Below are 25961 nucleotides of genomic sequence, written 5' to 3' on the forward strand. Positions count from 1 at the left end.
ACGTTTCCCTATATACTGGTCCTGAAACGACCCCACACAAACAATGGCTGTGTGGCTGGCGGTCAGACTAGGCTATTTCATTCTCCTATTCACACACAACATTCACATTCATTTATTCATTTGCTGCTCTAGGGAATATCTGTTCAAATAATGAGTTTGCATTTACAGTAGTTACCGTTGTTTACAATTCACCCTTTGAGCTATAACCACAGAAATGTGTGATCTAAAATGAGATTATACTGCAGTTATTATATTATATCATATATATTATGTTATACTGTATTCTACAGCGGTGGTGTGTGTGTAGCTGTGTGCGTGTCTGGGTTGGGTAGGGTGGTCAGTGGGAGGTGGTGGTAAGCCCTAGCCAATTATCCAGGTGGATTAGGCACTGGAGTGGTGGGCTGTCCCACATGGCTGTCATCAGCAGGATCTGTACGTCAGGATTGGGCGTTGTGCTGTCTCAGTGTTAGCCTTTAAGAGGCTTGGAGAGACTGGGTTAGAACCTGGGATACCTCCGTCTCTATCTCTCTCCCTGACTCAGTTTCCCTTACCCTGTGAGGAAGAGTGGAGGTAGGATGCAAATAATGCTTAATATTTCGCTTTCTACTTCGTATTTATTGTAATGCTTCATTATTGGTATTGAGGAGTAGTTGAGAAAAAAGTATGGTCAATCTGAGGATTTTATTTTATTCTGTGTGAGTTTATTCTTCAATCTGATTATATTGTTAACTAAATGGTGTTGTACTGAGGAGAGGAGGGTTAGCATATTATGTGAAAAGGTGGTAAATAGTCTACAGGTCCTGCGTAGCTTCCAAAGCTGAGGAAGAAAGGATTTTCTCCAGTCTCAAACAGAAAACGGATAACAGCAATATGTTTAATTGCATACTTGAAACGGTTGTTAGCTTTTCTTTACTAGTACTTGCTCACCAAACATTAAGAAAAGGAGGAGCCAAAAAAATTATAATGGTTTAGTTGATCATTCAACAAAGCATCACATGTTTATGGTTCTGAAGAATGTTGGTAGACCAAACTGTTTCTGCAGGTATCCTGAAAGTTCTAAAGCAGTTGGATTGTGTGGAATAGAATGTTTTCAAAAATGTAAACCAAAAATGGTCTGTACAAACCAAGCAACAAGGAGTATGTTTAATAAGGTATGTTTTATGTTTGAAATAATGATTTGGTCATAGAAATATCCAAGTGCTATCTGACTAAAGGCTCTCAGTTCTTTTTCGTTGCTGTTGGAATAGGTTTAATGAGATGGAGTCTGAGCTGTATAATTTGATTTAAGCAGTAATACATGAGAGGTCATGTGTTATGACAATTGTATCATGGCTGTGACAGCCACGAGGCGAAGCCTAGTGGTTTAGCCGTAGACCACCACAGCCATGATAAAAATGTCATAACACATGGCCTCTCATATATTATTGCTTTTATACAACAGGTTACCAGCATTAAAAAMCAAGATTCTTTCCCAAACCATACAGTTTCTACAAAATGTGATGCTACATTCACTAACATTGGTTGTCAAGTGCAATTGTAGGCACTTTCTGGCCATTAGTTCTATTCGTATTGGCTGCCATGTAAAGCAAAATGACCCAAGCGCTGGTTGATAGTTCCAGAACATTGCAGGTTGCTATGGCAAGCAAAAATGGTTGCTATGGAGGCTCTTCCCCCTTGCTAGATAGCCAACTACACAGCTACCACACAATCACTGAAGCTGGAAAGACAGCAAACTAGCTGCATTTTGTTTCGTTTTACCAGTTTTTCTATAGAAAATTCTTTGTATCCATAAAAATTATGCTGATACATGATTTTGACTGGCTGAGAAAAGCTGCCCGTCTGTCTGGCCTCGACTCCCAACACATTCATTATTATGGGACGCAGTGGAGATCGAATTTCAATATTGCAACCATGTTACAAATGTTGGACATAATGTCTAGATGCTTTTTACAGTGGACAAGTTTATAAATTGCATGGCTTGGCAGATGAGACAGTGGATCTGTAAAGGTAGTAGTGTGTTGCTAGGTAATGACGTAACCAATGGCACTTCTTATGAATGTACTGGCCATGTGTATATTGTCTCATGAAATTGGTTGTTTGGATTCTGAATGCTAATTGGTTGATACAGTATACGGGAGTTAACATACCATGACATACCATGACGTGTTAATGTCATCATTCCACTGTCCTGTAGCCCAAGTATAAAATTCATAAAATATTTTGGTTTATAAAAGTCTGGGATTGTATAAACTTACCTGTCTGCCCATGACCAGTGCAACAATGTATCATTTTACAAATGCGATCTCTCCTGTTCCAAGAATATATCTGATGCGGGACTGGAGGCAAGGGAAATAATGGCTGTGAATGGTCATCGATGTGAGAGCTCACTCAATAGTTATTGGCTGCACCATGGAGAACAGAAAGTGCTGGAATACCATTTTAGCTGGCGACGATGTGAGTGGGGCGTCCCAACCAGCGCCAGTACCATGGACAGTTCTTCCGCTCGTGTGCCATCAACGGAAACATCACTATTAATATTACCAACTAGCTTGGTTAGGTCAGACTTGCCAACCCTAATAGTTGTTGCTTATGTAGGCCTTTATTAAATCATTATTTATTGAAGTTCTTGTCTCATCATCATTGAATCTCTGCTAGCTATCAAAATTCCAATGATTTGTTTAGCTTAGCAACGTCTAATGAATAGAATTATTAGAATTAATGACTGGGTCAAAACAGCCCTTAGTCGTGAGTTATTTAAGCATAAGGCACGAGGGGGTGTGGTATATGGCCAATATACCAAGGCTAAGGGCTGTTCTTAAGCACGACGCAACGRGGAGTGCCTGTATAGTCCTTAGCCATGGTTTATTGGCCATATACCACAAATCCTGAGGTGCCTTATTGCTATTACAAACGGGTTCTACTTCATACCTTTCAGACCAWCAGTACAGTTGAAAGTATGGATTATATTCATCGCGCTCCACGCAGGTCAAGTAATAATAACAACAAAGTCACAGCGTGGGAGGACATCAGACCACACACTGTTTCTTCTCGTAAAGTTACCTTAGCCGTTTTGCATAAGTTGAATGCTCCGCTGCTTCCGTTTTTCGGATTGCATCTTCCCATGTCCCGAGAGGGTAAGCTAAATTCTGMGTGAGTTGTGTGTACTGTCACCAACATCCTGTGACCTCTGGGTCAGAGCACGAAATTCGCTCCCCAAGGCTGTGTGACAGCTCCCTTTTATTGGAGGATATCGGGCGTCCTTGTCTTGTGCTGACTTAGCCCAACAGCAAGTGTGTGTGTTTGCCACAGTACTCCGGTGCTAACCTTGTCAAGATATCCTCCACTGCTGTGCTTGTTATCGAGGCCACCGGGCACTAGTCGTCCTTCGACTATTTAAAACTTGAACGGGTCACTTCCCTAAATACCCACATCTAGGAAGATTGTTAGCTTAGCCAGCTATATGACGTAAGATTCGGATTGCCTCCCGTAGGCATCCCTCTCCCCTGGTATTACTAGTATGCTACAAGCAAGCTAGCTAGCCAGTTTACTAACTCAACCTAGCTGCCACTGTGTGTCGTCAGCTAGCTTACCAACTTCATATAGCTGCCACTGTGTGTTGTCAACTTGGCTTACCAAATGACGGCCATTTGTGTGTGTTTCAGATAAATAAGRCTACATTTAAAAATGTTACCTCTCCTGCTCCAGCCCTGTGGTCATAGCTAGGCTCACTCAAAATTGTTTTTAAGGCTGCTGTACTGCTTCCGCCAGATTATTGTCGCTGTTGTATACAGTCTTCGGTTACTATTATATTAGTTAGTTTGATGAGTTTGCATGAGAAATATTTAATATTTAGAATTTATTGTCTTCACYTTCTGAGCTGAGAGAACAGCGCATCACCATGATGCTGGGCATGCATGGCTGCTCCTCTTGTGGAGCTGAACTACAACTTGAAGATGGTTTGGCGTTGTCCACCTGCGTGTGGCCTTTTCTGACCTCTGCGTTAACTGTGCCGTCCTGCCTGTGAAGGTAAGGCAAGCGCGGCTAGCCAGAGTTGAGTGCCTGGTTTTCAAAGATAATTTACCAGCGTCCGGCGTTGTTCGCAAGGTCCCACCCAGGGCCACCAAAAGAGGGAAAGCACACGAAACTGATGCCCCCCCCGTAAAAAAAATAAAAAAATAAGAGCCTCACTCGGAAGGTCGATTCCTTATCCTCTGAGATAGAGCAGCTACAAACGCTTTTGCATTCCTTCAAGCCCCCTGAGTTGGGTCCCTCTAGCACACCCTCCAGCATGGGMAATGCKACATAGGGCTCAGATAGCCGGGATGATGACCTGCTGTCCACTCGGGGATCCAGTGTTGTGGACCCATTAAGTCTCAAAGCTAAAGATGGGACAGAGGAGTCATTCTGAGGCTCTGATCACACGGAGTCAGAAGGAAGCTCTGCCTCACTATGCGCGGTCCTGCGTGCGGCCTTAGCTAGGCTAGATCTTGATGACCCTCAAGCCACAGCCCCTGCCGCTAACCTGTTCTTTAAGAAGTCCCCGGCAGCTACACCGTTCAGTGTGCCACGTTCACAGGCTTTTCTTACGGAGCTTCAGAGATGCTGGGTGACCCGCGGGCACTTGCCCACCACGGCAAGGACAGTAGGATGCTATCTGCCATATGCGACGCAAAACAACATGGGCTGGACCATATGCCTGATGTGGATGAATGCATAGGGGAGCTAATGCTCTCCGCAGATGAAGCCTTGAAAGATGACGCCCGCTGCCCAAGACCTCAGTGCAGGGCCACAGAGGTCCATATGGCCCTCATTGGGAAGTCATTCTCAGTGCTCATGCTAGCAAAGAACAGGATGCTCCAGCCAGAGCACGCAGACCTGGACCTCTGCAACCTGGATGACACATCTCTTCAAGCGTTTGCGTTCATGACCAGAGAGCTAGGCAGACTGCTGTCCACACTCGTTGTGACTCGTCGCCAGGTCTGGCTCGCCTAAGCCCCAATGTCTGATGACTCCAGACGCACGCTGAGAAAGCTCCCAGTGTTCCCCGGACTGCTTTTTGGCCCTGCGGCTGAGCGGGCCATCGAACATAGAAAACATATGACTTAGGCTACACCACTGTGGAACCCACAGGCCACAGGCATCACAGTCGTGGCAGAGGGAGGCGTGACGCACGTGAACCTCGCCGTTCTCACTTGGCACAGCCGTACACATACCCTTGGTCCTACCACCAGCCTAACACAGGTGCTCGCCAGCCCCAGACGGCGAGGCAGCCACCCCCCAACCCCCAAGAGGCCGGGGCCGTTGTCAGTGCCCCCACAAACAGGCGTGGAGGCAGAAACTGAATGGCGGGGCTCGGTCGTAAGCCGATTTACCCAGCAGCACCTGACCTACTGGGCATCCCACTCCTCAAACCCATGGGTGGGGATGACCCTCTCACAGGGGTACAGGCTGCATTTCCGACGCCAACCCCCACCATTCTCAGGGATCAGAATGACTTGAGTCACAGAACCCCTGAAAGCTTGCACCCTCAACCAGGAGATTAWAAGCATCAGAACAGCAAGATGGCTTTTACTCAACCTATTTCCTGGTTCCGAAGAAAGATGGAGGCTTCTGTCCAGTTCTGGATTTTAAATGGTTCAATGTTTTCCAAAAAATACTCCCCTTCCACATGTTGTGGACGGTCGACATTCTCCAGACCTTAGCCGTGGACAATGGTTCATGTCCCTGGACTTACTATCACATTCCGGTGTTACCGGAACACAGGCGTTTTCTGCGGTTCGCATTCCAGGGCCAGGCATACCAGTTTCCTGTATTACCCTTCGGTCTCTCCCTGGCTCCTCGTMTCTTCACAAGATGCGTGAGCGCAGCCTTGAGCTCCCTCCACCTACAAGGGATCAAGATCCTTCCTTACCTCAACAACTGGCTCATCTGCGCCGCCTTTCGCGAGTGTGCGGCCGAGGGSACAGCGCTGACTTTGAACCACGTTATTGGCATGGCTCTGAACTCCGCACATTCTTCTTCTTCTGCAACAATTTCAATTGATTGCATTGGTGAAGGTACGAACGTTCCAACAKCAGATGGGCATGCTCACGGAGGCCTCTGCGGTGACACCGTTAGGCCAGCTGTCTTTCAGTCCACTACAAGGGTGGTTCAACAACCTCCGCTTGGACCCCAAGTGGGACAYAAACACCAAAATACGGYTGACAAGGGCGTGCTACTCTACTCTACGGCRGTGGAGGAAGAGAGCCTACCTAACTACAGGTGTCCCTCTCGGATCAATTCCGGCAAGGCGGGAGGTAGTGACAACCGCCGCTTTGCTAACAGGCTGGGGAGCAGTGTGGCAACACAGGTCTGTATGGGGAGAGAGGTGCCCCCGCTGGAGGAAAGAGCATATCTACGTGCTAGAACTTCAGACAATTTACCTAGCATTGAATCACTTTCTGACGGTTCTCAAACACAAACATGTCCTGATACAATCAGAAAATACAGTGGCATGAGAAAGTATTCACACCCTTTGCATTTTTCCTATTTTGTTGCCTTATAACCTGGAATTAAAATAGATTTTTTGGGGGGGTTGTATCATGTGAGTTACACAACATGTCAACCAGTTTGAAGATGCAAAATATTTTCTTCTTGCGAGACAAGACAAAAATAAGACAAAAAAACGGAAAACTTGAGCGTACATAACTATTCACCCCCCAAAGTCAATACTTTGTATAGCCACCTTTTGCAGGAATTACAGCTGCAAGTCTTCTGGGGTATGTCTCTATAAGCTTGGCACATCTAGCCACTGGGATTTTTGCCCATTCTTCAAGGCAAAACTGCTCCAGCTTCTTCAAGTTGGTTGGGTTCCGCTGGTGTACAGCAATCTTTAAGTCATACCACAGATTCTCAATTGGCTTGAGGCCATTCCAAGACATTTAAATGTTTCCCCTTAAACCACTCAAGTATTGCTTTAGCAGTATGCTTAGGGTCATTGTCATGCTGGAAGGTGAACCTCCGTCCCGGTCTCAAATATCTGGAAGACTGAAACAGGTTTCCCTCAATAATTTCCCTCTATTTAGCGCCATCCATCATTCCTTCAATTCTGACCATTTTCCTAGTCCCTGCCYATGAAAAACATCCCCAAAGCATGATGCTGCCACCACCATGCTTCACTGTGGGGATGGTGTTCTCGGGGTGAGGTGTTGGGTTTGCACCAGACATAGCGTTTCCCTTGATGGCCAAAAGCTACATTTTTGTCTCAGCTGACCAGAGTACCTTCTTCCATATGTTTGGGGAGTCTCCCACATGCCTTTTGGCGAACACCAAACATGTTTGCTTATTTTGTTTTCTAAGCAATAGCTTTTTTCTGGCCACTCTTCCATAAAGCCCAGCTCTGTGGAGTGTACGGCTTAAAGTGGTCCTATGGACAGATACTCCAATCTCCGCTGTGGAGCTTTGCAGCTCCTTCAGGGTTATCTTTGGTCTCTTTGTTGCCTCTCTGATCAATGCCCTCCTTGCCTGGTCAMTGAGTTTTGGTGCGCGGCCCTCTCTTGGCAGGTTTGTTGTGGTGCCATTGTCACGATCTTGGAAATGAGCGGACCAAGGSGCAGCGTGAGTATAGTTCCACATATTTATTTCAGTGAAACTAACAAAACAAAATAACAAACTTAAAGACCGTGAGGACGTAGTGCCCAAAAACACTAACAAACAATCAATATTCCACAAACTCAGGTYGGAAAAATGCTACCTAAATATGATCCCCAATTAGAGGCAACGATTACCAGCTGCCTCTAATTGGGAACCAAAGCAAAACACCAACATAGAAATGTTAAACTAGAACACCCCCTCGTCACGCCCTGACCTACTACACCATAGAGAAACAAGGGCTTTCTATGGTCAGGTCATGACAGCCATATTCTTTACATTTTTTAATAATGGATTTAATGGTGCTCTGTGGGATGTTTAAAGTTTCAGATATTTTTTATAACCCAACCCTGATCTGTACTTCTCCACAACTCTTGTCCCTGACCTGTTTGGAGAGCTCCTTGGTCTTGCTTGGTGCTACCCCTTGCTTAGTGGTGTTGCAGACTCTGGGGCCTTTCAGAACAGGTGTATACATTCTGAGATCATGTGACAGATCATGTGACTCTTAGATTGCGCACAGCTGGACTTTATTTCACTAACTATGTGACTTCTGAAGMTAATTGGTTGCACCATATCTTATTTAGGGGCTTCATAGCGAAYGGGTGAATAAATATGTACGCACCACTTTTCCTGGGTTTTTTTTAGAATTTTTTGAAACAAGTTATTTTTTTCATTTCACTTCACCAATTTGGACTATTTTGTGTATATCCATTACATGAAATCCAAATAAAAATCCATTTAAATTACAGGTTGTAATGAAACAAAATAGGAAAAACGCCAAGGGGGATAAATACTTTTGCAAGGCACTGTACATCAACGGTGTTCCACATCAACCATCAATGGGGGAACAAGGTCTGTACAGTCCCTACAGGTGGCCCAACAACTCTTGATATGGGCCCTACCACATCTGGCCTTCCTACGAGCCATTCATCTCCCCAGCAAGGTGGACGAGGTAACAGACTTCTTGTCGCGACAGAAACCGCCCCGGGGGAATGGAGATTTCACCCACAAGTAGTGAAGATGATATGGCAGAGGTTTGGAACAGCACATGTGGACCTGTTCACCTCAGCGAAAACATCCTACTGCTCCCTCTGGTTCTCCAGGGCATGGACGCCTTAGCCCACACATGGCCAGGGCGTTCTGTATGCTTTCCCATCCGATCTTAGCAATGCTGCACAGGGTCTCTCAGGCTCATGCTGCTGCTTGTAGCCCCCAGATGGCCAGTGAGGCCCTGTTTTCCAACCCTCCTCAAGCTTCTGGAGGGAGTGCCATGGCAGCTGCCTCACAGACAGGACCTGCTTTCAAAGTTGGAATGCAGTATATGACATTCCAGCAAAGAGAAACTTCAGCTACGGGTGTGGCCTCTGAAGAGCCCGTCCCTCTACTGAATGGCTGCGATCCTGCTATTATCGGACGAAACCTCCTTTCGAGCATACGGAGGAGCCGGACATGAAATGGTTCTCTCTGAAAATGGCTTTCCTCTTAGCTATTTCATCAACGAAATGTGTGAGTGAGCTCCACACGGTCTCTATSAGCCCGGTCTGCCTACGATGGAAGGCAGATGACCTAGGTGTGACCTTATGGCCCTATCCAGCCTTTTTGCCTWAGGGGTTTATCACCCCTTCACATCAATCAAGCCATCGAACTGGTGGCCTACTGCCCTCCTCCTTTCCAGAATGCGGAGGAGGAGCGAGCAAATCTCTTGTGTCCAGTCCATTCCATCAAACACTATATGCAAGCCTCGGAACACTACAGAAAGTCAGAGCAGCTGTTTCTGTGCTTTGGTGGGAAGTTAATAGGCCTTGCATTATCCAAGCAGAGGCTTTCACACTGGGTTGTGGATGTCATCACCCAGGCCTACAAGGGAGTAGGGCTCCCTGTCCCAGAAGCTGTGATATGTCACTCGACCAGAAGTGTCCTGGGCTGCGACCAGAAGTGMCCTGGGCTGCGTTGAGAGGCATCCCCCAGAATGAGATATGCGCTGCTGCTATCTGGTCGTCGCCCTGCACGTTCTCAAGATTTTCAAAGTTCACATCGCATCCTTCCACACCATGGGCTCTGCCATTCTTCCAGTGGTACTGGTGCATTAATCAGAGGTTCGTAGTGCTATTCCTTGTGACCTTGTTGGTATGAGTCATCCATACTTTCAACCGTACTGACGGTCTGAAAGGTATGAAGTAGAATGGAAGTTCCGAATGTAACTATGGTCCTACGAATACCTGGAAGACCGTCAGTACTTTCCTGTCACTCGGAATCTTTTGGGCAAGAAGATCCTCTGAGAAAGTGTGTGGTTTGATGTACGGTTGTATATGAACCGCGGGGGCAGGTCCTCCCATGCTGTCACGTCACCATCGTGACTTTGTTGTTATTATTACTTGACCTGCGCGGAATGCGAGGGATATAATCCATACTTTCAACCATACTGACGGTCTTCCAGGTATTCGTAGAACCATAGTTACATTTGTAACTTCCGCTACTAACGTAATTAGAACAGTAAAAATAAATGTTTTGWCATACCCGTGGTATACGGTCTGATATAACCAAWRAGCATTCCGGGCTTGAACCACCCAGTTTATAATGCACTTTAATCCTTGGGTTCTCATGATTTATTGCTTAATTCTACAACAGYTGGATCTAATCCTGGATGCTTATCGCATTCTAGCCGGTGTATATTCCACAAGTTACCACCGGCAAAACTATGACGTTGAAATGCCTATTTACTCTGTTCCATCTCAATGCTCAATCCACTGTCTCATCAGCCCAGCCAGGCAATTTATAAACTTGATCTCCACTATAAAAAGCATCTTGACATTATCTCCCATTTATTTTTGATTTTCAAAAGCGGAGATTTGTATAAACCTAGCTGTCTATTTCAATATTGAAATTCGATCTCCAGGTGTCCCATAGTAATTCACTTRWCAGGAGTCGGYATGAMACAGACAGGCAGGAAACTTTTCTCAGCCAGTCGAAATAATAAAWCAGCTGGCATCATTTGTATGGATATATACAAAGAAATGTCAAMAGAAAACAGGTCAAACGAAACGAAATGCAGCTAGTTTGCTGTCTTTCCAGCTTCAATTTGAAGTGATTGTGTTAGATATGCTGTTGGCTAGCTCCTCTGAACAATAGTGTCCTGACAACAGAGTACATTTTCTATGCCAGGCGAAATTGTGCATCATTAGCTCATTGTTATGGATGTATCCAAATAAATGTCACTAGAAAACTGCTTAAACAAACGCAAATGCAGCTACCTTGCTGTTATTCTGGCTGCACTGTTTGARGTTACTGTAAGTTAGTTGGCTAGCTAGCAAGCAAGGGATAAGAACGTTGCTAGCCAGTATGGCAATGGAACATTTAGAACAAACGACTGGGTCGCGTCCATAGAAACAGAACAAAAAGACTGAATGACTGGGTCGCGTCTCTGGCAACCAAACTGATAGAACGAACGACCAGCCGGCTTGGGTAGCCACCCTAGATTTGTATCGGGACTATATCTTGTGGAAGGATGAAATAGTATGAATAAATTAATAAAAATAAAGATTTTGATGAAAATATGTCAATCATTATTTCAATATGTTGGTAACCCGTTGTATAAAAGTGTTAATACCCTCTAAGCCGGTGTTTGGAGGATATATTGGCACGGGACCCGTGCCAATATATCCTCAGAACACCAGCTTCTCGGGCATTGCCACTTAAGTATATCATGGGCAGGATAGGACATAACAATGGGAATTCCAAACCACCCGTTGTATAATAGCTAGTAAGCTCATAGTCCGTGTTGGTATTAGATAGAACGGCGCGGCCCCGCCCGCCTGTGAGGAAAACAACCTGTAGTTATCTAGGTTACCTCATTGGCTCACAGCAAAATCTTTTTCAAACGAAATGTTCTTGTTGTGTGCTTGTTTTAGTAAATRACAAAACTACATTTAAGAAAAGTACAACATGTCTTAAGATTGCATTTCAACATTGTCTGCTCCAGAGCGTTTTCACTACTTWGAATTTTTCTCATAACAGCACTAGCAGCCACGTGAGTGAGTGCCAGCTACCTACCTACCGGAACATTAAGCTAGCCAAGACCAGCAACACAAATTAACAGACTATACAGCTACAAGTAGTGAGTGGAGTTACAAACGGACTATACCTAACAAGTTAAATGGTAATTGCTGTGACATCTGTTGCACAGACAGCTTCTCCAACTCTCATTTAGGCCAGAATTGAGGGGGYAAAGTTGCTAAATCCTATTAAAACCCTTGGTGGTAAAACCAAGGCAGCCTGAAAAGTAGGCGGATTTGTCGTTTTTTACCAAAACTGGACAGGTCTGAAAACTCGCTAAATAGAGAAACAAAGTTGCTAAATTGGCAACACTGTGCTTAATGTCAATCACTCCTATGCCTAGGGTATAAGGGCACTGTGTTTCTGTTTTATGTTTTAGTGTTTGCATTGTTTAACAGTGTCATGTAAGCATAGGGCTATTGATGCAGAAACCTATTGTGGCTGTGGTCAGCTGTCTGAACCATGGACACACACATACACACTCAGCCCTTCACGAGTTAGGCATACATTTCAGTACTTCTCTCTGCTTTACCATCCCTTTTAATTTGTTTACTCGAAGTGGGGAAGTGGAGTAGAGGCGAGGTAAGGTGGGTTAAGAGATCGAGGGGTCAGACGATGCTCTGATGGGTGACCTTGGGTTTACCTGTTAGCCTGTGCTCTCTACCTTCTGTTCCACAGCACCATATGCAATCACTGGGTTTATTTGTATACATTATTACCCTCATATGGTACCATTGTTTAATCCGAGATATTATTCAAAGTGTTTCCACTGTCATTCATTGAGCAAATGAGAGTCAGTAGAGTACAGTATATAGGGAACAGTCACTGACTAGAAATGTCTTCATGTAAAATGGGGGATTTTGATTTACACATGGTTGAGTTATCAACTAATGTGAATTTCAACATGAAATCAGCAAAATATTGCACCCTGTCATTGGATTTAGGTTAAAAGTTATAAAAAATTATGAATTCCCTTAGAAATCAAATCAKATTTTATTTGTCTCATGCTTTGTAAACAAAAGGTATAGACTAACAGTGAAATGCTTACTTAGGGGCCCTTCCCAACAATGCAGAGAGAAATAATAGAAAAGTAAAACACGTAATATTAAATGTAATAGTAGATACACAATGAGTAACGATAACTTGGCTARATACAAGAGGTACCAGTATTGAGTCAATGTGCAGGGGTACGAGGTAATTAGGAGTAAAGGAGTAAAGTGACAGTTAATAAACAGAAGCAGCCGCATATGTGGCAAGTCAAAAAATATAATGCAAAAGGGGTCAATGCAGATAGTCCGGGTAGCTAATTGGTTAACTATTTAGAAGTTTTATGGCTTGGGAGGTAGAAGCTATTCAGGGTCCTGTTGGTTCCAGTGCATCGGCGCTGCTTACTGTGCGGTAGCAGAGAGAACAGTCTATGACTTTGACAATTTTTAGGGGCTTCCTCTGACACCGCCTGGAATAGAGGTCCTGGATGGCCTCCCTAGTGGCGCAGTGGTCTAAGGCACGGCATCGCAGTGCTAGCTGTGCCACTAGAGATTCTGGCTTTGAGTCCAGGCTCTGTCGCAGCCGGCCGCGACCGGGAGACCCATTGCGCGGCGCACAATTGGCCCTGCGTCGTCCAGGTTAGGCCGGCAGAGATGTCCTTGTCCCATCGCGCACTAGCYACTCCTGTGGCGGGCCAGGCGCAGTGCACGCTGACACGCTCGACCTACACCTCTCCCGAGTCCYTACGGGAGTTGCAGCGATGAGACAAGACTGTAACTACCAATTGGATACTACGAAATTGACGAGAAAACGAGGTAAAAATAAAATGTTAAAAAAAGAGGTCCTGGATGGCAGGGAGCTCGGCCCCATTGATGTACTGGGCTGTACGCACTACCCTCTGTAGCACCTTGCAGTCGGATGCCAAGCTGTTGCCATACCAAGCAGTGATGGACCAGTCAAGATGCTCTCAAAGGTGCAGTTGTTTAACTTTTTAAGGATCTGAGGGCCCATGCCAAATCTTTTCAGCCTCTTGAGGGGAAGAGGCATTGTTGTGCACTCTTCACAATTATGTTGGTGTGTGTGGACCAGTGGTGTAAAGTACTTAAGTCAAAAATATTTTAAAAGTACTACTTAAGAAGATTTTTGGGTTATCTGTACTTTATTATTTATATTTTTGACAACTTTTACTTTTTCTTCACTAKGTTCCTAAAGACAAAAAATAAATTATTTAAATTATTTATACTTTTACTTTTGATACTTAAGTATATTTAAAACCAAATACCTTTAAAAACTTTTTCTCAAGTACTATTTTACTGGGTGACTAACTTTTACTTGAGTCATTTTCTATGAAGGTATCTTTACTTTTACTCAAGTATGATAATACGGTACTTTTTCCACCACTGGTGTGGACAATGATAGATCCTTAGTGATGTGGACACTGAGGAACTTGAAGCTCTCGACCCGCTCCACTACAGCCCTATCGATGTGAATGGGGGCGTGCTCCCCTCCGTTTCCTTTAGTTCACAATCACCTCCTTTGTCTTGCTGACATTGAGGGAGAAGTTGTTTTTCTGGCATCACATTGTGTGTTCTCTGACAGTCTCCTCCCAATAGACTGGCTCATCGTCATCGGTGATCAGGTCAACCACCGTCGTCGGCAAACTTAATGATGGAATCGTGCAAGGCCGCGCAGTCGTAGGTAAACGGGGAGTACAAGAGGGGACTTAACAGTACACCTGAGGGGCCCCCATGTTGAGGGTCAGCATGGCGGATGTGTTGTTGCCTACCCTCACCACCTGTGGGGGGCCTGTCAGGATGTCCTTTGCTTAGTGATGAGCTTGGGGGGCACTATGGTGTTGAACGCTGAGTGTAGCCAATGAACAGAGTTCTCACATAGGTATTCCTCTTGTCCAGGTGGGCAGAGCAGTGTGGAGTGTAATAATCAAACTTTATTTGTCACATGCGCCGAATACAACAGGTGTAGACCTTAACGTGAAATGCTTACTTACAAGCCCTTAACCAACAGTGCAGTTCAAGAACAGTTAAGAAAATATTTACTAAATAAACTAAAGTAAAAACACAATATATTTTCATGAGGTATTCTACCTCAGGCGAGCAATACCTCGAGACTTTAATATTTAATATTAGACATTGCGCACCAGCAGTTATTGACAAATAGACACAGACCCCCGCCCCTCATCTTACCAGACTTCGCCACCCAGCTCTTTATTATCCGTGTCGTCGTTCAACCACGTCTCAMTGAAACATAAGATATTACCGTTATTTTTTTCTACCCTTTGTAATCCGTGATAGCAAGCTCTGCCAGATCCGACGAGCATCAGAGCCGGTGTAGTAGGATTAGACCTGTATTCGATCTTAGTCCTGCTTTGCCTGTTTGATCATTCGTCGGAGGGCATAGCGAAATTTCTTATCAGTGTCTGGATTAGTGTGGCGCTCCTTGAAAGCAGAAGCTCTAGCCTTTAGCTCAGTGAGGATGTTTCCTGTAATCCATTGCTTCTGGTTGGGATATGTACGTAAGGTCACTATGGAGACATAGTCATTGTTGTGCTTATTAATGAAGCCGGTGACTGATGAGGTAAACTCCMCAATGCCATCGGATAACAAAGAGACACACACCTCCTCCCTTGAGCTTACCTGATGTTGCCGTTCTGGCCTGCCGATGAATAGATAACATAGCTTGATGTATATTATCCATGCCCTTGTTCCACCACTGTACCGTTGATAGGATAGTCCTGAACAGCTCTCATCCAGTTTGTTGTCCAGTGATTGTACATACGCCAATAGAATGGAGGGTAGAGGCGGTTTATGTACTCACCAATGTAGTTCCGTCAGTGTGCCCGCAAGTTGGCCTCTCTTATGCAATTATTTCATTTTCTGTGTCTCTGGGATTAGGGCCTTTCCAGGGTGAGCAGTATGTCCTGCGCCTCCGACTCGTTGAAGTAGAAATCTTCATCCAAATCGAGGTTAGTGATCACTGTTTTGATGTCCAGAAGCTCTTTTCGGTCATAGCGGAAACATTATGTACCAGAAAAAACACTCAAAATAGCAGAATTGGTCAGTAGCCTGTACAACGAATGCTATCCAATGCAGCGCCATTACTCATATGTTGATGACTTTTGGCAAATTCAATCAGTTTTCTACGATGATTCAACGGCAACACATACAAAAATGTGTTGATATGACGTGGAAAAAGCATTGATTCAACCAGTTTTAGCCCACTGGGCTGTGTTTGTTGGGGGAAACCTGTGGTTCTGGACAGATAAGAGAAAGCAGTAATAGTTGTGCTAAAGCTACCAGCTAATCCCGTTAGTGTTTTGTTCTGGTCCTCTGGACCACTCCAGTGCCCTGGCACCATCACAGGAGGATAATAGTCAGTATAGTACAGTACCATGAGACCTGGCTAAACCCAACCAGAGACAGATGTCCTCTGTCAGCAGGCACTAGACAAAGGAATTGTATTAAATTAATGTGTTGTATTAGAATCATGATTTCTTTTATCCCAACATTTTCATATTTTCCAAAATATGTTCTGTTCTCTCCTCTRTTTAGGATGAAGTTTCCCAGAGGCTCCAGAATGGCACGTCCTGTCTATTCCCCGATATAGTGGACCTCTTGCAGAGCTGTGCTTTCCACATGCAGAGACTTTGACAGCTCAATGGCATAGGCACATACTGGGTACAGACAGTAGCCTACAGGAGAACAGCATCCTTATCTTTTAGCAGTCTCTCCCTCCCCCAAAATACTACCCTGTCTCCCAGGCCCCTCTCTCCCTCTCAAAGAGCCTCTCCCTGGGGCCATGCCCATCCTACTTAATGCCGACACCTCCTTCAGCTCCAAGCAGGAGCTCCTGGACCTCCAGAACGGCCCCATAGGCCCCTCCCTGGATACACCCAGCCCCTTGAACTCTCACGAGGATAGCCCAGTGGGCTCAGGCCCCGGCAGCCCTGCTGGAGAAGGCCCTGCTGGCCACCTCATCTTCACCAGGGCTTCTGCCCCTCTGCCTGGACAGCTTTACGGGGTTGAGGTGGCCACAGAGACCCCCCTGGGCCTCAAATTCATCCCCACGGACTCAGAAGGGCTGTGTGGCTGGGGGGCCCTGACGCCCCGAGCCATCCAGACCTTCAACACCCCTCGCTGGGTGCTCTTCTTCCTCTGTGTGGCTTCCTTCCTCCAGGGCATGATCATCAATGGCTTCATCAACACCGTGGTGACCTCCATAGAGAGGCGCTTTGACCTGCGTAGCTACCAGGCCGGGCTCATCGCCAGCTCCTACGACATCGCTGCCTGTGTGTGCCTGGCCTTCGTCAGTTACTTTGGTGGGACTGGGCACAAGCCTCGTTGGCTAGGCTGGGGGGTGCTAGTCATGGCGCTAGGCTCTCTGGTGTTCGCCCTGCCTCACTTCACCACTCCCCCATACCATGTCAGCATTCCTGAGCGGACAGGGGTGTGCACAGGAAACCGTACCAGCCCCTGCCATGATAGCGAGGGTGGGGGCCTGTCCAGCTACCGCTTTGTCTTCATGCTGGGCCAGTTCCTGCACGGGGTGGGAGCCACTCCCCTGTACACTCTGGGGGTCACCTACCTGGACGAGAACGTCAAGTCCAGCTATGCTCCAGTGTACATTGGTGAGTCACTAAGCACAACGCTGACTGTAGTACCATTGTTCTATCTAATCTTTTTAGGAATGTGTATTTTCTCAGGTGTACTTTTCAGATTTGATGTGGTGCATATATTTGTCATCCATCAGAGAATAGTTTTAATTGTGTTTAATAATGTTACAATATTTGATTTTAACGTAACTAAAAACAGGTCTAGACTCGCGTCATGCTACTCTTGAAGTGTGCTGCCAGTATTTGTGGCTGCTGTGATGACTGATATCCTGTGTGATCTATAACCCTGTGGTCACTTCTCCATTAGGTGTGTCCACAGAATGACCCACGCTGCACAGAAGCAGTAACCAGGATGCTGTGAGACTTGTCAGACAAGTTATAATGACAGAAAAGTAGTCAGGATGAGAGCAGAGCCTGCTTCACTGATGTAATAGGTGAATAGATTAGACCTTCGAGATGTCACACATCGGAGAAAGACTCAGTAAAAAATAGGTCTTAGATGTGAAAGTGAGGGTTGTATATCTAATGGCTCGGAAAGGCAGTATTTAACTCTAAAACAATAACAGACTGTTACATCCCTGTTGATTGAGCTTGATTGTAGGTGAAAGTTGTTGAAATTGGATGTGTGCGACGTTATGTCTCCACCTGAGGTTCAGCAGACAAGCCACAGAAACCCCCGCCACATCTGACGTTCCCTATTGACCTACCATCAAGGAGGATCAATGTCACACCCWGAATGAGGCCTACAGTTTTGACCCTTTCAGGCTCCCTTAGACTTCCCATCTTTCCATTCAGCAGTTTCACCACAGACATCAATAATATGCCCTTGAATTGGGCCTCTCCCCCSCTATCCTAATTTCAAAGGCAACAGAGGCAATCAAAGACATTCTCCACCTTGCTGACCCCAGTGAGGATTCAGTGAACGCACTCTGTTTCTGCGAGCTTATCTATCACAATAAAACAACACAGATGAAAACCAAACCATCAAAGCAGGAACAATTAGGTATTTTTACTCAGTTGAAAGGAAGTAGGAAGTCCCTAACTGACGCACGCAGCTCTCCTCTGGTCTCTGTTTCCTTAGGGATCTTCTATACAGCAGCCATCGTGGGTCCAGCAGCAGGGTACCTTCTAGGAGGACACTTTCTCAACATCTATACAGAGGTTCACATGACGTGAGTACCTCAGTTATTCTGTCTCCACCTACCATACACCTGGACTAACCTCAGGGAGTTAGCTACTTAACYTAGATCAGTTAGACCCATAGACTGTGTAAAAATGGTTCACCTTAAAATTGGAGATGGCAGCAGAGCAAAATCTTTCTACAGATAAAGAGTAGTGCCATCTAGTGGCCATTTGTAGTGTAACCTTTGCTCAAATCCCCCACAAAAAGCTCTCAACTTAATTATTGCCCCTAGCACACTCTTTCTCCCTCTTTGTCRCTTTCTCATCTTCTTCATTCCTTCTTCTGTGCCCCTTCCCTGTGTGTAGGACGGAGCTGACTCCAGAGAACCCTCTGTGGGTGGGGGCCTGGTGGATTGGCTTCCTAGCAGGAGGAGCAGCAGCGCTGGTCATCGCCCTGCCCATCCTGGGCTACCCACGCCAACTACCAGGTTACTTACCAATTTATTGTCACTTCACCAGCACCACAGAACACAGAACACTAAACAATCAGATCAGCAACTAACCCAATCTTTCCCATCAACATGAATATCTCTATTTTCCCCCTTCTCTCTCTAGGCTCTCAGAAGTATGTGGCCATGCGTGTGTCTGAGGCCCACCAGCTGAAAGATGGCAGTCAGGCCAGTGCATCAGACCCTCAGTTTGGGAAGTCAGTGAAGGACATGCCTAGGTAGGAGACCATACACTCTAGGGCACAAGAGGGACCGCCAGAAAGCCCTACACTCTTACTTCATAACTCTCACACAGATATAAGACTTATATACTATAGTGTAATCCCTTCATGCATAGCTACAGTGTTTATTATGTGTCCTGTACCCCACTTGGGCTCAGAAAGCCAGCTGGTTCTCCATGGCAACAGGGGATTACTGAGAGGAAACAGGACAGTGATTACATCGTATAACATGGTAGTAAAGTATTTATTTTCACTGTGGCTGTCTTTTCCAGGGTCAGGGATGGACCTTTAATTAAGAAGATAAYGTCTTACTAAAGAGATCTCTCTTGCGTGCTCTCTCTCACTCGCTCTCTCTCTCTCCAGGTCAGTGTTGCTCCTGCTGAAGAACCCTCCCTTCCTCTTCCTGTGTCTGGCGGGGGCCACGGAGGCCACCCTCATCGCTGGCATGTCCACCTTTGGCCCAAAGTTCCTGGAGTCTCAGTTCAGCTTGAGTGCATCTGAGGCAGCCACATGGTTCGGTGAGAGACTACTGAACCAGACAACTAACATTACCCCATACACAAACATGCACTTCTAGCACATTGTATATTTGAAACACCACCTACCCCCTCCACTATATTAGGACCCTACCTCATCTACTTCTCTTCTTTAAGTCACAGTACTACCATTTAGCTAGTTATGCTTCCATCCTCTTCCATCCTCATCCATCCTCGTCCCTCACATACACATGGGTATTAACCTTCCCTTTCCTRCCACCAGGCTACATGGTGGTGCCCGCGGGCGGAGGTGGCACCTTCCTGGGCGGCTACATRGTGAAGAAGCTGAACCTACGTTGCCGTGGCATCATCCGTTTCTGCATGGTGTGTGCCCTCGTCAGTCTACTGGCCATATTCATCTTCCTCATCCACTGTCCCAATGCCCCTATGGCCGGGGTGACTGCTCCCTACCGCAGCAACTTGCCACCGGGCRATCAGTACAACAAGAAGTACAATGAACAGTACTATGAGCAAGCCAACAACCTCCGCAACAGGTAAACCCAGACCAGGCGCAATGAACAGACAGACCAGCGGTGTCCTTTAGAAGGATTATTTGACATTATTTCTGTAATGTTACGTTATCATATGGTAAGGATATTTAGGTGAAAATCAGGACGAGCTCAATTGAATTATGAAAWTCTTAAGAGACTAAAAAAAGCATACAGAGTAGCCCACAGTAAACAACACCAATGACTCAACATTAAAGCAGCACACATTAACACTGAGTTGATTACACATGAGTTGATGCCCTCTGGCTGTGGAATACTAATAAACAGAGAGGAAGCAGAGGGATTGTACAACCCACCAGGGGAGGAGAGGAGGGTATGCTGTTTGACAAGTATTTTACAGTTTAAAACTTTTAGTTTGTCAGCTGCATGTCTATGCACAATGTGATAGACAAGACATTCCCCCTCAAGCAAATTAATATATTTAGCTAGTCAACAACTAGACCAGCTCCTTATTGTCCTATTCCAGTTCCYTTCCACGAAACGATCAACAGTTAGCCATGGTACAAGTCTGTTTAGGTTACATACCGACYAATAGTTTTGCAATGACACAGAGTTTAAGGAGTGGAGCCTTAGCTAAACAGACTGGTTTGCAGGCTAATTAACGTTAATAACACAGTAGAATAAATACTACTGCATACAGAGCAACACATATTAATCATGGATGTCATAGAAAATAACCATTCAACTCTATTTCTCTCTCCCTCTCTCAGCTCTTTGTTGGGGGGCAACCTGACGGTGGGGTGTAATGCAGATTGCCACTGTTTACGAGAGCTCTATAACCCAGTCTGTGGAGCCGACGGTGTGATGTATTACTCCCCTTGCCATGCAGGCTGCAGCACAATCAACCACACAGAGATCTCAACAGGCAGACAGGTAATGAACCAAACCTTCAGCAAAGATCTCACTTTGGTTAGAACTCTAATTGTAAAAATCGATGGGCAGGGTCTGTGTAACAGGTCTTTGTTAGATGAAGATGAATGAATGAAGATACATTACATAAATTAGTTCAATTAGATACATGAGTTAATGAAGATGAATGATAGCCAGTATACAGTTGAAGTCGGAAGTTTACATACACCGTAGCCAAATACATTTAAACTCAGGTTTTCACAATTCCTGACATTTAATCCTAGTAAAAATTCCCTGTCTTAGATCAACTTTGGAAGTATGCTTGGGGTCATTGTCCATTTGGAAGACCCATTTGCAACCTAGCTTTAACTTCCTGACTGATGTCTTAAATGTTGCTTCAATATATCCACATAATTTTCCTCCCTCATGATGCCATCTATTTTGTGAAGTGCACCAGTCCCTCCTGCAGCAAAGCACCCCCACAACATGATGCTGCTAACCCCGTGCTTCACGGTTGGGATGGTGTTCTTCGGCTTGCAAGCCTCCCCCTTTTTCCTCCAAACATAACGATGGTCATTATGGCCAAACAGTTCTATTTTTATTTCARCAGACCAGAGGACATTTCTCCAAAAGTATAATCTTTGTCCCCATGTGCAGTTTCAAACCGTAGTCTGTTTTTTTTATGGTGGTTTTGGAGCAGTGACTTCTTCCTTGCTGAGCGGCCTATCAGGTTATGTCGATATAGGACTCATTTTACTGTGGATATAGATACTTTTGTACCTGTTTCCTCCAGCATCTTCACAAGGTCCTTTGCTGTTGTTCTGGGATTGATTTGCACTTTTCGCACCAAAGTACGTTCATCTCTGGGAGACAGAACGCATCTCCTTCCTGAGTGGTATGACGGCTGCGTGGTCCCATGGTGTTTATACTTGCGTACGATTGTTTGTACAGATGAACGTGGTACCTTCAGGCGTTTGGAAATTGCRCCCAAGGATGAACCAGACTTGTGGAGGTCTACATTTCTTTTTCTGAGGTCTTGGCTGATTTCTTTTGATTTTCCCATGATTTCAAGCAAAGAGGCACTGGGTTTGAAGGTAGGCCTTGAAATACATCCACAGCTACACCTCCAATTGACTCAAATGATGTCAATTAGCCTATCAGAAGCTTCTAAAGCTGTAACATAATTTTCTGGAATTTTCCAAGCTGTTTAAAGGCACAGTCAACTTAGTGTATGTAAACTTCTGACCCACTGGAATTGTGATACAGTGAATTATAAGTGAAATAATCTGTCTGTTAACAATTGTTGGAAAGATTATCCGTGTCATGCACAAAGTAGATGTCCTAACCAACTTGTGTATGTAAACTTCCGACTTCAACTGTACGTGTTTACTCTGTCTGGTGTGTCCCTGTGCAGGTGTACTCGGGCTGCAGCTGTGTGGTGGGTGGGAATGTGACATCGGGGCAGGAGGGCCTGGCATTGGATGGGAAATGCACTAGCTCCTGTAGCCACATGCCAGCCTTCCTCACCTTCCTCTTCATCATCATCTCCTTCACCTTCCTGTGTAGTATACCAGCCCTCACTGCTACCCTCAGGTGGGTACGGATCAGACAGACTAAAGAGAGAGAGAGAGAACTCAGTGGTATAGTCCTGTTATAACAAGGCATGAGAGAGAAACCTGTGTGTGAACTCTGTCTCTAAACTGCTCTCCCCCTCCAGGTGTGTTCCAGACAACCAGAGGTCCTTTGGACTGGGGATCCAATGGATTGTGGTGCGAAGTCTAGGTACTGTATGCGCTTGCTGAATTTGATTTGATTTGATTAATGGCCTTGTAGCCTGACATTCCCAACAACAAGCATTATATGATGTGATATGTTCTTCCTGAAGGTGGGATCCCAGGCCCGATAGCATTTGGCTCTGTGATCGACATCTCATGCCTGCTGTGGGAGGACCAGTGTGGAGAGCAGGGCTCCTGCCATCTCTACCAGAACTCTGCCATGAGCCGCTACACCCTTATCGCTGGCATCATCTACAAGGTAACTCAAGGCCTACAAGTTGTCTGGGCTGTTATCTAAGCCTGTTGCAGGTGGAGGATTATGTTCAAGGATTTTCTTTATACTCGTAACCATATCAAATGTTTGTTTAACTGAGAGAGAATTCTATTCTCCCTACTTTAACTATAGTGCATGTCTCATTCCCTCCCTCCCTCTTTCTGTCAGGTTCTCGGCACGCTGTTCTTCCTGCTGGCCAGTGTTTTGTACAAGCCCCCTCCAGAGTCGCCCCAGAGCAGCTGTGAGAGCACCGACCATGGGCCGGGGGACAGCGGGGGCGAGACGGGGGACCTCCCCATCAAGGACCTTCCACCAGAGATCATCGCCAATGTACACACCAGGTTATGATGACTTCAGACCCCACCCACCCTGCACTACAGTGTGTATCACCCCACATCTCACCGCACGTGTATGTTGGTGTGTGTGGCGTACTACTGCTTCCCCCATCACTGCCAGCCTATGCCCGTCTCATAGCCACTCCCAACACATAGACACATCACCCCAGGGCATGTCTCACCTACTGACCCCACGTTCATCCCATCGGCCTGCCCTCCACTACCAGCCCACTGAACTTGGGGTGTGTGTTATGTGATGTGATGAAAGACTAGGGTCACAGATAGGGTCAGAGGTTAATCTGAGAAGTAGCTAAGAGGTTTCTCCTGATGGCTTTTGGGATTTAAACCAGTCCAAAATCACATTTTTAAATGAAGATTTTGTTTTGTTTCCCAGTAGGGTCTAAAGGATGTGACATAGGGGTTGTTTGTATAGCTTATGTCATGCCATGAGTATGAAGCATTCCTTCTGAGTGTTGAAAGAGGCATTTACACCCGTAAAACAACCCTGTTGTCTTGCCCTATCACAGATACATATTTTTTATCTACACCGAAACAGAATTGAAATACAAAGAAAAACAGAATTTTCATATCATATAAAAACTATAGACCAAGAGTATTTAAAGGCACTTATTGTTATTATAACTATACCTATTGAAAAAAATAACACACATATATTTTAACAAATGGAAGAGCACACACCTATTTATGACAGCCTTTAGCACATGTATGACATTGAATGACCTGTAGCAGGCTGCCATTTAACAGAAGTGAAGACAAAACCCAAGAGAGGCCATGAAGATGATGATGCTATATCATCCTGTCCACGTGTCATACAACAAGACAAACTATTTTGTATGAAGGGGTAATACCAAGACCCTTTTTCACAACCAGACACATTGCTGCACTTTAAAACTAATCAGCTCTGATGAATTTAGACAATGGTATTATATGAGAGTTATTCCGGCAGTGTATGCTGGTTGTAATAAATTGTAGGAACAATGCACTAATGGAATGAGTTGCCATAAAAACAAGAACAACAAGCCTCTTATCCAAACCTACAAGTGTGCCAAAGTAGCATTTCCCCAATCTCTCTTCTGTTTTGTGATCTAGATAATTTATGTATGATGGAAATTAAAAGCACAGATTGCTCAATGTCCAGACATATTTGTATAAAGAGGCTGTAGTTAATGATTTATACTGACAAACAATCTCCCCTAGAACTACCCTGTTCTATAAAGTGTTAAAATATAGTCTTTGTTGTTTAATGTAACAGTAATGACACTTTACAACTTGTGTTGGTAATTTGCATTTCTCATGTTTTTGTTTTACATGTATTCATTTGTTATGGACCCAAATGCCTCCAGATCAGCTCTCCCCCTTTCTCCAATTGGGGAGAGCGGGGCTTGACCGCCATTAGAGAGTATGTGTAATCACAAACATTCCTAGTCTTATTGTTATGCCTCCTCACTCCCTAGCACTTCGTAAAATTTGACTTTTGGATTTTGTTTTGGTACTTTTGTAAATGAAATGGAAACGTATGAATTTTATTAAAATGTTTCTTAAGATGTCATGTTTTTTTAAACAACAGGTGAACAACGGAATCATTTGTTTTGTTTAGATGTTTTATCAGTGTTTGAAAGTATTGGATGTGTCTGCTCACTTCAAACTCTCTCGCATGTACCACATACAGTACCAGTCAAAAGTTTGGACACAGCCACTCTTTACAGGGTTATTCTTTATTTTTACTATTTTCTACTTTGTAGAATAATAGTGAAGACATCAAAACTATGAAATAACACATATGGAATCATGTAGTAACCAAAAAAGTGTTATATTTTTTATTTTTCAAAGTAGCCACCCTTTGCCTTGATGACAACTTTGCACACTCTTGTCATTCTCTCAACCAGCTTCATGAGGTAGTCACCTGGAATACTTTTCAATTAACAGGTGTGCCTTGTTAAAAATTAATTTGTGGAATTTCTTTCCTTCTTAACGCATTTGAGCCAATCATTTGTGTTGTGACAAGGTAGAGGTGGTATACAGAAGATGGCCCTATTTGGTAAAAGACCAAGTCCATGTTATGGCAAGAACAGCTCAAATAAGCAAAGAGAAACGACAGTCCATCATTACTTTAAGACATGAAGGTCAGTCAATACGGAACATTTCAAGAACTTTGAAAGTTTCTTCAAGTGTTGTCGCAAAAACCATCAAGGGCTATGATGAAACTGGCTCTCATGAGGACCGCCACAGGAAAGGAAGACCCAGAGTGACCTCTGTTCAAGTAACAGACACATCTCAACATCAACTGTTCAGAGGAGACTGTGAATCAGGCCGTGGTCGAATTGCTGCAAAGAAATCACTACTAAAGCACACCAATAATAAGAAGAGACTTGCTTGTGCCAAAAAACACGAGGAATGGACATTAGAKCGGTGGAAATCTGTCCTTTGGTCTCATGAGTCCAAATTTGAGATTTTTGGTTCCAACTGCTGTGTCTTTGTGAGATGCAGAGTAGGTGAACGAATGATCTCCGC

At 44.9% G+C, this 25961-nt stretch overlaps 1 protein-coding gene across 2 annotated transcripts; it reads left to right on the top strand.

The window, feature by feature from the left end:
- Positions 1-505: 505 nt before the first annotated feature.
- On the top strand, positions 506-24994 carry slco4a1 (solute carrier organic anion transporter family, member 4A1). 2 transcript variants are annotated; one of them, XM_070444439.1, is made up of 13 exons: positions 506-570; positions 15582-15652; positions 16239-17314; positions 18381-18471; positions 18788-18909; positions 19037-19148; positions 19515-19669; positions 19911-20181; positions 20907-21069; positions 22460-22638; positions 22763-22827; positions 22931-23079; positions 23263-24994. In XM_070444439.1, exons 3-13 carry the CDS (start codon positions 16486-16488, stop codon positions 23440-23442), a joined length of 2316 nt encoding a protein of 771 aa, XP_070300540.1. In that variant the 5' UTR covers positions 506-570; positions 15582-15652; positions 16239-16485; the 3' UTR covers positions 23443-24994. The 2 variants fall into 2 exon arrangements, with proteins under 2 accessions (XP_070300540.1, XP_023846795.1); XM_023991027.1 differs by lacking the exon at positions 15582-15652 and having other exon boundaries at positions 508-570.
- The last annotated feature ends 967 nt before the right edge of the window (positions 24995-25961 follow it).

Source organism: Salvelinus sp. IW2-2015, linkage group LG7 (assembly GCF_002910315.2).
Source record: "Salvelinus sp. IW2-2015 linkage group LG7, ASM291031v2, whole genome shotgun sequence".
NCBI classification, from domain to species: Eukaryota; Metazoa; Chordata; class Actinopteri; order Salmoniformes; family Salmonidae; genus Salvelinus; species Salvelinus sp. IW2-2015.